Source organism: Zosterops lateralis (assembly GCF_965231275.1).
Source record: "Zosterops lateralis genome assembly, chromosome: 1".
In the NCBI taxonomy this organism is placed as follows: Eukaryota; Metazoa; Chordata; class Aves; order Passeriformes; family Zosteropidae; genus Zosterops; species Zosterops lateralis.
In genome coordinates, this window is record NC_139762.1 from 118,128,170 (window position 1) to 118,140,579 (window position 12,410).

The 12,410-nt window shown below is 45.8% G+C and overlaps 1 protein-coding gene across 1 annotated transcript; it reads right to left on the minus strand.

Annotated features, from left to right (window-relative positions):
- Nucleotides 1-1,598: 1,598 nt before the first annotated feature.
- On the minus strand, nucleotides 1,599-5,909 carry TCF24 (transcription factor 24; the record flags this gene model as incomplete). The annotated part of the gene is made up of 2 exons (XM_083858896.1): nucleotides 1,599-3,214; nucleotides 5,595-5,909. Coding segments are annotated over 2 exons (429 nt in total), but the record flags the coding sequence as incomplete, so codon positions are not given.
- Nucleotides 5,910-12,410: the final 6,501 nt, after the last annotated feature.

Consider the following 12,410-nt stretch of genomic DNA (forward strand, 5'->3'; position numbering starts at 1 on the left):
AGAAGATAATTTATCTTTTGAATTATGACAGGCATTTGCTGATGAAAACGATCTGTCAGCAAAACCAAGTGTCTTCGAATGTCCAATCTGCCGTTCCTTTCAAGACTTGATGAGCCAAGAGACAGCTGGAAATAACCACTGTGGCACACAGTAATTAGGTCCATTTCAGTATCCCCTGGCCCCGCTGTCCCGGGCAGCCCGTGTGGCTGGAGTGTCAGCAGGCAGGGGGAACAGGGGCACAGCCACAGCGGCCTGACAATCACTCCTCCTTCAAGTGACAGCTCTGGCTCTTTAGAAAAGCACCTGCTGCAATTCCTGAGGTTACAGCCACTGCTCTGACCAGCCACGCCGGGATTCCTCACACTAACCACCTGGGAGCCTTTCCAATTCCTCTGGGAAGGCCAGAAATCTCTGCTGTTCAGAGGAGCGCGGGCCAGGACCCCTCCAAGGGGGCCGGGGGAGCTCAGGCGGCTGATGGATCACACGGATCCCTGCGGATCCACACGGCAGGATCACGGAATCATAGACTGTTAAAGGTCAGGAATGGACCATCCCGTCCCAAGCCGTTTCCCGCCAGGAGCAGGGACACGGCCTGCTCAGGCCTGACCCAGGCGGGCCGCACACACCGCCCCGGCCCGGGGCCCTCACACCCTCCTGCGGCACAGGCCTCGCCCCCCTCACAGCAAACAGCTTCCTTCTACTACAGAACCTAAATCTCCCCTCCTAATTTGTACCCATCAGACTGGGCGGCCGCTGCTGCCGCTCCCACGCCCGAGGCCGGGGCACGGCGGGCCGGCTGCCAACGGCGGACGGGCACGTCCCACGCCCGGGAATTCAATTCCCCCCGGGCATTCCCCCCGCCAGCCCAAGGGGATCCACCCAGGCACCCCCCGAGGCACACACACCCGGCTGGAGTGGGGCAGGGCAGGGCAGGCCTGGCAGCTGCGGTCCCGTCCCGCTGGGAAAGGGCGATTCCCGCCCGCCATCCCGATAAATACGGGGCGCGCCGGGGCGGGGCGGGCACGGCGCCTTCCGGCTGCGCGCGCAGACACGGGAACCGCCCGGCCGGGAGTGGGGGGGGCAGGGAAGGGATCCGGGCCCAGGCGCTGTGGGAGCTGGGCCAGGGTCTTGGTTCTGGAAGGAAAGGCAAAATTCTGATGCAGAATAATCTGTCTCAAGGAAAAAAATAATATATATATAAATCCCCATAAATATAGGGAACTCTTCTTAACTGAAAAGCTGGTGTTGTAATTCTGCGTGTTCTGACAGGCCTGTAATAATTCCATAAAATGCTGGAAAAGCCTTAGGGCTATGGTTACAGTAAGGAGCTGCAGTGCTTGCTGCTCCCGTTCTCTGGCTGCCTGCAGATTTTACCACAGTTTTTAAACAAAAGTTCTTCTTGGTAGTGTTTTTGTTTTCCCTGTTTTCCTAAATGTCATTTTTAAAATTCAAAATCTTCAGAAAGGAGACAGCATCTATAAATTCAGAATATTGTCATGTACAATGAGATATATTGTCATATACAATGAGAAAGTGATACAGGTCTGGCAGCTCGATGATGAAGTGTCTGAGATGTATTCTCTGTGCCATTCCTTCGTAACTTTCCATGCTTTTAACCCTTATTGCTAAAGCATTTTTCATGCTTACAGAATCAACTAGGTTGGAAAAGACTACTGATCACCTTTGACTGATCACCACCTTGTCAATTTGATCACGGTACTGAGTGCCACATCCTGACTTGTCTTGAGGAGCTCCAGGAATGGTGACTCCACCACCTCCCTGGGCAGCCCATCCCAATGATTATCAGCCCTTTCTGTGAAGAAATTCTTCCTGATGTCCAACTGAGCCTCTGCTTCTGGGATAAGCAGTCAGAATCTTTCAATGACATTTAAAGGAATTAGCCTTTTAAAAACACTGAGGAATCTTTTTTTTTTTTTTTCCTCTTTCTTGAATACTGTCCCTTCCAGATATATTATCTTATTTAAAGCTCAGAATGCTGCAGAGACAGTTGAGAGCTCCAGATTTTACCACAGAGGTTTTTTGAAAGTTGTTCTGGCTAATATGTTTGTTTTCCTAAACATAATTTTTTAAATTTAAACCATGAAGCCTTCAGAAAGAAGACAGCATCTGTAAATATAGAATATTATCATGTACAGTGAGAAACTGTTAAACAGATTTTGCAACTCAAAGTATATAATATTCACTGAATAATATTTAATAGACCATTTACCTCAGCAGTAACAAACCATATGAGAAGTACAGTGTTTTACAGAACAGATACAACAGATGAGGTTTGTGAATTTAGTTTCAACTTTTCTGGCCTAAATAGAGACGTTTAAGTGAACAAATGTGCTACAAACAAGCAAACACTTGGGGTTCACCTGCTCCAGCCTGTGAACCCCTTAAAGGAAACGAGCTGTGGGGTGGTGAGCAGACAGGTGGTTGTGCTGGGGCAGCAAACACAGGCTGAGCCCCAACATGCAGCACAGTCCTGTGGGTGGATACAAGCAGTGCCCGAATTACAGCGCTCCGTGCAGGAGGGACAGGTCTCTCAGCACCTTTTTACTCCATGAATATGCATCCACATTCCCAGCAATAGCTACAAACGTGTAGGACTATCCGATGGGTGGAGCCCTGACCCGGCAGCTGCGGTCAAGGGATTTCTGCCCTGTCGGCTTTAAGCAGTGGAGAAAGTCTATGTGGGATTACAGTTGCTATTTCTAGCCTTGGCCTTCTCTTTTCACCCAAGCCTGTTTTGCCATTAGCACATCACTCCCCATATCTTTCCTCACAGTGCTTGTCCCAGAGAGGACAGGGATATTTAACTCTGCTGGCAGCCCTTTGGTGCTGCTGTTTGGATTTGGTGCTGGCTGCAGTCACCCCCTCCCACTGCCCCTCATTCAGATTGCAGCAATGATAGAAACCAATGATGTGTCACATTAACTTAACGAGGTATTCATTACATTTAAGAATCAATTCCTTCTCCTCTACAAACAGCATTTCAGGAATTACAGTTTGTCTGTAGATACTATTTTTAACTTAAATATACATATATATAAGGTGTAATAAATAACCATTTTTTTAAAAGCAAGAAGGGAGGTTAGATCTGTGAAGATGTTGATGTTTCCCCATGGTTTGCACTGTCTCCTTGTGCCGAGTGGGTCAGAAACTGTCCCGTGGCTCCAATGTACAACCTGGAACGCATGGGCCACTTCTGCAAGAGAGGAGACAAGCACAGCACTGAGACACCCGGGATATTTGCATTCCAACTGCAGTTCTCAGCAAAGCTTTCATGGAATCATGGTACAAGAAAATCGGAACCTGTTGCTATCACCAAACAGTTCTTGTTTTGTCATTTGCTGGAAAATGTTTTGGAGCTTGATAAGAGAGCCTCAGCCTGGATATTTGCTTTGGTAGTTAATCATGAAGCACAGCTCCCAACACTGCCATGCCCCAGCAGAGAGGAGCAGGCTGTGCTGGCCAGTCAGCCCTGCTCAGTTTGTGTCGTAGATGTTCTGTGAATAGAATAAACAAAGAATTCCTTCTCAAGGCACCAGGATGCTACAGGGATACACCTGCAGGGATCGCAGCCCCGTGGGCACACCCCTCCCTGCCAGCTGGGCCTCACACCACCACAGGGGCGGCTGCTGAAGGCTGTGAGTCTAAGGGAATTTAATGTAATTGCACCTTGGCAGTCTTCAGCACGCTCAGCTTCTCGTTCTTGTCAGCTCCAGCTGTTTCAGATGACACAGTTCATCCTTAGACTCACTGATTTTTGCAATCATCAGTTACTCTTGGTGTTAAATATTTATTCTGACAGCTTGAGTTTCTTAACCCCAGCAGGTTACTCACTGCAAGCAGCCCTGTGGTGCCTCAGCCAGGCACCCAGAGCTTGGGAGGGAGCATCCAGCTTCATTTGCTGTGCCAAGTTCAGTATTAGAGAGGTGGATGCTTGAAGAGACAACTTGTCACACCCATTGGATGCAAAAATACCTGAAATGCAGCCAGGATGTTGTTTCAAAAGAATGCAGGTTTTTTAAAGACTCTTTTGGGAACAAACTGGCACCTCTCCTGTGGATAAGGGGCACTTAATACAGATAAATCTCAGCTCTTCTGTTCAAAGACCTAAAGCAGCAGCATATTCTCACTTAGAAACACTGTACAATCTCATTCAGTAATTTCATTTCAAGTGTGATGTTGAGAGTCTGTTGCCAATAAACCATCCAAGTTTAAAGTCATTAACCATATTTTTCATTCAGTGTATACACAACTGTACTTGGATATTTAACTTCCCTCACTATTTGCATTTACTATGCTTAATCTATAAGTTTAGTTAAAGACTTTATCTCTAAAGGTTGTCTCATATCCTGCATTTTGGGGTTTTTGAAGCACATACTACAGTTTGACTGTGACACATTCATCAGATATATTAATTTTAAAAAATGCTTAAGCGAATCCGGTATTGCTCTCTTCCAGTAGCCTGGGAAATGGGCATCTGGATCATTTAACTGCTGTAATAACTATTCAAGAGTATTTTTCTGCCAGTAGTAGTTGGCAGCTGATAAAAAGTACTATAAGAGACCTGAGTCCTTTTACTCTGAGGGAACTAACTGAAGCTATTTTGAACTTATTTTTAAATACATCACAGTATTTTTTACTTAAATTATAGCCATCTTCTGATTGATATAGAGGTTTGGCTTTCTTTATGAGTCTGCTAATCATTTAAATGGTCTCAGGAGCCTGCATTCGCATCATGCTGTAAAATACAGCAACCAACTTTGTGAACAAGGAACTCTCTGTGAATTGGGCACTTTTTTTAGAAATTAGAGATTACTTCACAAATTAATCTTAATTAAATCATTCTGAATTCAGACTCTTAAAATAAAAAAGGGGAAAAAAGAAAAGAAAAGAAAACACCCCAGTGCTCTAACTCACTCCCTGTGAGCAGAGCCAAAGAAAACACCCTGCGGTGTCTGAGCCCCGTCAGTCAGTGAGCGCTGCATTTGGAAACAGTTTCCAGCCCGGTCCTCTCAAGAGCAGTTCCCCTTTCTCATCTCTTCTGCATCACTGTGATTTTTTTTTGGACAAAGGGAAGGGCATATACCAACCAGAGAAATGCTTCAGAAAAGCACTTTCATGGAAGTAATTAACAGGTGGCTGGTAATGAATGGCGCTGTGTGCACTGGGCTGCCGGGGCAGCAGGGCCAGAGCAGCCCAGCCGTGGCTGGATCTCCACTGGGGACAGTGTCACCTCACCACAGACCCCTCACAGCAGCATCCACTGCCTCTGTGGGGATCACCAAGGTTTCCACACGGGGATCAACAAGATGCAACTACTCCTGTGGTGCTGACCTTCACCTCCAAAACCAGGTTTGGATCTACACTAGAGTTGATATTTTAGTGCGAAATACCTGAAGCTGGAGGAGCTTTGTTCCCTCAGACCCCTAATACCTAGGCACAGCAGTCAGTCCAGGCAGAATTTCCATGTAATACCTCTAGGCAAGGTACAGGAACTTGCAATCTTTAGTTTGAATTCCGTATCTAAGGCCAGTGTAGTCAGTCACTGAGAGAAGGCGGTATCTGATCTCCCCTACCTTGACAGGGTGCAGGTATCCATCCCCGCGGAGGGCGCCCAAGCCCTCTCCCGGTGCCTCCTCCTCGTCCTGCAGGCTGCGGGTGAGGTGCGCGATGTACGTGGTGGCCAGGAGGAGCACGTCCAGCTTGGAGAGCTTGGTGTCGGGCGGCACGGAGGGCAGGGTCCTCTGCAGCTCCAGGAAGGCGTGGCGCAGGGTCTGCACCCGGCTGCGCTCCCGGGCCGCATTGGCGGCGGCGGGACGGCCCGGAGCGGCCCCGGAGCGCGGCACGGCTGCCGGGGCCAGGCACGGATTGATGGAATTGCCGCCGCCAGGGGAAGGCACCGGGGAATCCCGCTCTGCCCCCGGGCTGGAGAGATCCTGGCCGCTCTCTGCTGAGTGTCCGCAGTCCATCGGTGGCGGCCCCGGCAGGGAGAGTCCTGCAGCAAAGAGAGCATCTCTAAAGGGAGGCTGCGGTGAGCGGGGCCAGCGCCTTCTGAAAACGACAGAAATGAAGGCACTGCCTGTGCCAGGGAAACCTGGAACGCAGCTCTGTCAGCCACACGGGTACAAAAAGAAGTTTAAAACTTTGCAATGATCAATATTTGATTTTTTTGGACAGTATAACACAGAGCAATTTTTTTTGAGTCACTCATAGCGCAGAGATGACTTCTGAGAAAACCCAACAGGCACCACCACAGAGTTTTCTATTTGCAACCAACTAAAAATGAGGCTAAAGGCCACTTTTAAAACATATTCTCTCTATGATTTGGGATGTGGAACTGTTAGTATATTTTCTATTTTAGCTGCAATCATTCTATGAACAGTCTTATAGGTGATTGGTGCTCCACGGACTATGGAAAGAAAATATTGTTTTCAAATGCATCTGTAAGTGAAGCCGCAGAGCGCAGACTCAGTTTTTGAAGGGCAAAACTTGGCTCATAATTTTAAAGGATCAGGAACTGACTTCCCCTATCTTCCCACCCATAACCTTACTAAAAAAAAATTGCATGCTTATCCTTTCTCATCTACATTTTCAAACTTCAAAAGAATTTTGTGAGATGTATTTTGGACATTGCAGGGCAAAAGAACTTTTTGAAAACATCAAAAAAAAATATTTTGGGAAAAGCTGAAAACAGTGACCACAAAGTCTTTTCCCAGCTTTTTGTAAAGCTGGTCAGTCAGCTCTGCCTGTAATACAACTCAGAGTCCTTTAATTCATTCAGTTCCACAGAAAAATGCAATTCAATCAATATTCCCTGAAGTGCAGCACTTCTTAGCTGGAATAATACCTGATCCTGTTGTCCTCAGCCAAACAGCCCTCGTGGGTGTCCCAGATCCCAGTTTTCACGTCCTAGGAGTGTCTGTTCCTGTGACAGCCTGGCTAGACAAGGGCAGGAACAAATTACTAAACCTTTTAATTTTAATTAAATAATTAAAATTAATTATAATTAAATAATTAAATTTTATTTCATATAATTAAATAATTAAAAATTTAAATAACGTTGATGCACATAAATTACTAAATAGAAGAATTACAAGAATTAGCTCTTGATTTTGCAGAGCATTTCAAGCACACGCTGAAGTCAGAGATTTCTATCAAAGACAAGGAAAGGTTTCTAAATAATCCTTTTTGCAATACTATAATTTGATGGTATTTAGAAGATATTTTTATTGTCATTATTTTGGGTGATTAATTGGGATTAATTTGTTAATAATGTGGCTCACAGAATTTTATCATGTAATGTTCTTTTCAGCAGCAGTACAGGTTAAACTGAAATTAGAGCTCTTAACCAAAAGAAAAAAATCTCACTATTCTTTTTATTGTGGTATTTATGATCAATATAAAATAAAGCTTACATTAAGACCTCATGAGCTTGTCTTGAGTGAGGGCTGAAAAATGGACCTTCCATTGGCTATTGCCTCTACTTAAAAAAAACAACTTATGTGCTTTTTTCTTGGTGTTTGCTCATTTTGTTAAGGTATAGTCAGATCTGAATGCATCTTAGTTTTTAAAAAAATCATCATTGTGGAGATGACATCAAGATATTAATTTAAGATAATCCTGAAACCTGGCAGAAGAATCTAACAATTTATGTTTATCAGCAAGATTTCTCACCACCATCCCATCAAAATCCCATTGGTAGGAGGAAGTCTTCCTCAATTACTGGAGAAGTCTGGATTACCCAAGGATACAGACAGATTGGGTTAGTAAAAATAACTGCTCCTCTACTGAAATACAGGACTAGGGCTGGTTTACACAGAGTTTTGATTTTGCTGTGCTAGTATATAACCACATTTAGAACTGGAATAGCTTCAAGTGACATACAGTACACAGTAATGCACGTACCTAAAAACCTCATCTCCTTGGGTGCCCTTGGAAATAGCAGTTTCTGGTTTAGGAGTTTCACATCTATAGGAGATAAAATCCTGGCTCTGTGGGGAAAAAAAGTTTAAAAACATCAGCTGTGGAAATGAGAGATTTCACTCTGAATTAAATTTCTTTGCTGCCGGACTTCCCATCAAACACAAACAGCAAGTGGCCTGGAAAAATCTGCTACACAAAAAAAGGATCTGCTGTAGGTCTGTACACGTGTAGCCAAACCATGGTGATTCCTGGATCCACACACAGCCAGCATCACTTCTGTCACACACAGAACTGGGACTGGGCAGCATCATCATTCTCCCCAGAGTAATCAAAACATCCATTCCAGTGCTTCAAACCCAGGCATTGCGCAAACCTCATGGTCCAAAAGAAAACGCTGCTAAAAACTAAAGTGAATAAAAAGCCTCTGGGCAACAGTCATTTCCCTTTTAAAATTTTACAGGAAAGAGGTTTGTTTTTTAAAACAATCACAGTAATTTTTGCAAGCACCCACTTGCCACCTGGTATGCTGACAGAGTTGGGAACAGGGCTGTGAAAGTAACTTAAAGTATTTATGTTGTTTCTAAAGCACTGCTAGCGCAGTATTTCTAATACATGCAGATCCATTTCTGTTTTTACACGACACTACAAAGACGTGATTGGTTTTATCAAAAAAAAACCCAGAACAGTATTTATTTTAGTCTTATATTCTGTGTGAAAGCACCCTGCCCACACAGACAAGGAAAAGCTGGGAAACGCCAGAGCAGAGCACACAAACTGCAAACAAACAGGTGGAAACCTTAGATCAACTTTCCCGCTGCTCCTTAGGGAGTGAAATGCAGCGAATCTGAATTACATTCATGGGTTTTTAAAAGACCTTGCTCTCTGTATGACTCCTGTAAGAGGTAACGAAAACCCTTTCCCTGGAGCAGAGAAATAGGAACTTGCCTGTCGGTGTGGGGGATGAACTTACCGCTCCCGCCCGTGCGGAGGTTCCAGCCCGTCCCGTCCCGTCCAGCCCCGATGTTTTTAAGCCGTCGCGACGGTGGGTGCGGCGGGGCTGTGTCACACCTGGTCTCCGGGCTCCCCCCTCCAGCCTGGGCGACAGCGACCGCCCCTTGCCTTGCCTTGCCGGGCGGGTGTGTCATCAATCACGGAGCTGTCGGGCTGCCCTCGCCCCCCGCCCCGGCTCCGTGCGGGTCCCGCCGCCCCGCGCCCCGTTCGCGCTGTTTTTCTTTAGGATAAAGTAACGGTTTTGCTGGAGGAGAGAAATTCAATCGCTGAGCTGGGAGCTGGGGCGATGCCCCGTTAAAAGCAAGGCCTTTCTCTCGGCTCCGCCGCCGCATCCCCGGCTGGAGGAGGTTCCCGGCCCACAGGGGATGGGAACACACACGGGATGAGCCGAGCCCGGCCGGACAGAGAGGGGCTTTAACAGGGAATAGGGAGCGATTAAACATCAGTAACGATAATGAGAAGGGACAGTCAAAATAAATCCCGGGGTATGGAATTAGCCCAGAATAACATTTTTAACGAAGCCCGATTGCGCGATAAGAGAGACACAATAAATCAAGCCTCGGGAGCGGTGGAAAAACAAAGTCTGAGCGATTCGTTACCGGGTTTGCAGCCAAGAAAATTAAGGATTTAGACTTTAGCGATAATTGGGAGTCCCGGGAAGGGACGAGGCGGGTGAGGAGCCGGCGGGGCGGGAGCGGGGCAGGGGGAGCCGGACACCGCCTTCAGCCCCGGCCCGGCAGAGCCGCAGAGAGCCCGCCAAACTCTCCGCGCCGGGAATTCCAGCAGTGCTGCCCCCCGGGACCCGGCCCCGCTTTCTGCCCTCAGGCTGACACCCACAGCCCCGAGCAGCCGCCTCCGGAGAGGGCTGGATGGCAAGGAATGCTGTCGGGTTCTCAATTTAAGCACTAAATTCTAAGTGAGGTACTTAAATTAATCTGTAAATTTAAGTACTGAAACTGCGCTTCAATGTTTACCTGGTGCTGGCAGCCTCCATGGGGGTTTCCCCTCAGCCATCAGGAGCTACTGACAAAAGCTACTCTTGTCTGCCTGATGGACTTCACCAGCACCACACATCATCCTTTGGCCTCCAGGGTGCAAAAGAACGAAGACACTGGTTCTCTGGAGGACAGTGGAGGAGCCTCCAAGCAGCCCTGTTAAGCCTTGCTTTTTTTTGGCCCCAAGGTTTCCAGCCCAAGTGAGTATTGCTGAATCCTTTCTGCAGTCAAAACCTCTTTAAAAATGCACTTGACAGACATCCCTCAGCTCAGTCAACCTCTGGGGCTCAAACAAGCAGTTCTTGAACATATCCTTAAGCTTGTACTGAAAACTCTGTGGTGTGATGTGGAGGAACTAATCCCAAGGACACTCACCTTCCAGCCTGTTCCACTGGGGCTCCTCTGTGTTCTCTAAGTGCCAAACACACACTGACTGAGACCAGCACACAAGTCTGGGGATCAGCTCTCCTGCACCAAAGGTTTCTAGGTCTGCTGCCCACCTAAAAAATGCCAACTCAAGGAGGACTTCTCACTAAGCCATACCTCAGTCACTGACAGATAATTTAACAGCAGGTGTCCCAACACCCTGAGACTTCCCAGCCACCCTAAATTAGCAGATTGTGAGTGCTGTGCTCTTCTTTGCTCTGATTCAATTAATGGAGTTTCCTACTGTACACAGAGTTCTGCCTCAGTGCAGGAAATCCAATGGAAGGAGTTGGAAGAGAAGTGGTGCTGGAACTCCCATTACTATCTTTAGACAACACCAAATCCACCTTACGGCAGAGTGTGATTAGGGAGATTGCACGGTAAGAAATTGAGCAGTGTTTGGAGACACCACTCTGTCTGTTAGCCTTGTTACCAAAAAAGGGGTGCTTTGAATACATTTTAAAAACCCAAAGAGATAGAAATGTAGAAATAGTTGCTCTTCGCTCCATCAAGACTTTGTCCCATCAGATGACACCTCCTCTGGTATAAGCACAAAGACATCCAGCGATTATTTTCTTGTGCCAACCCACTATTTAAATCTAAAGCTGTAACAAATGGCTGCAGCTGCTTCTTCTTCTTCTTTCCCAGACAAATGACTGAGAATTACTTTTCCTGCATTACCTTCCACAGTATATATCAACTCTGAGAAATGCCAGAGTCACAGAAGAGCCAGATTTCCAGTGTGATTTAGGTAAGAAGAAGTTCTACCAGAGATAGAAAGATGTTTTCCCAGGTACACTCTGCTCCCTTTATGTCAAATTAGTTTCTGCTTTTATGGCTATAATTCAGCATGAACATTCAGGGTATTTCTTTCCAATTTGTTCATTTTCTCCCATTCTCATTTCTGTATAAGGATTTCTCAAGTGTGCTTGCCTGCTGGTATGGTGCAGCAGTTATTGGTGCTTCTGACAGAGACTGGCATTGCTTGTCTGAGTAAAACAGCTCCGGCAGGAAGCCACACACAGATTGTATCTGGTCAGGTCCTGCAGATTCCAGCTGCAGCCTGGGAGCAAATCAAAGGCAGGACACAGCCACAGGAGAATAAAAATAAGTTGCAGTTCACAACTTTTGCTTCTTGGGGAAATCTCAGCATAATGGATTCCAAATCCAAACAAATATTTTGAAGATTTCCAGTTCAACACTTTCCCCCCGTTTTTTCAAACGCCATGGTAACAGTGTACTGTAGAACCACAGCATATTCCAGTTATGTTAAATATGCCATATTACAGTGTATCAATATACTTTTTATAGTATTTTCTCAGTAGTATTACTTTAAAAATATATTTAAAATGTGTATCAGAAGGGCTCCATTTGGAGGGGAGGTGTTTACATAAGTGTTAGACCACGCTATCAAGACTTTTCTAGGGGTTTGCTTTAGCTAAACATGAGTTGCTTAGCTGTGGGATGCTCTGTGTGAAACCCCATGGCACATGTTTTATTGGGAGTAATTAATTCAGGTCTTCAATGTTTTATTTATTGTACAAGAAAGTACGATAAATAAAACATTGAAGACCTGAATTAATTACTGTTAACTAATGTTTAATCCAGAAATGTCCAGAACCTGTGGAAAACAAGCCATGCTCTAAGTGGCTTACACAGAATAACCCACATTGAGAAAGACTAACAATCCATTAAATATTTTTAAATGGGTGTGTGTAAGGCAGAGGGAAGTGTGAGATGCAAAGGCATAGAGATCAGGAGGCGAATTCCTAATGTGCTGCATTGAGTCAGCAATCAGCAGCTGACACTGTGACCATGCTTACCAAGACTATTGACATTCTTCTTTGGAAATTGCCTAAAGAATCAACTGGGTTTTTTTAATGTATCCTTTTCTGTCTTTCTTGATCTGAATATTATTGATGACTACAGCTAGAACAAGAAGTATCATGCTTGATTTCAGTAAAGGAATAAGAGCTACACATCTGAGCTTTGTGTTTGGGCTGGGGTAGAGTTAATTTTCTTCACAGTGGCTGGTAT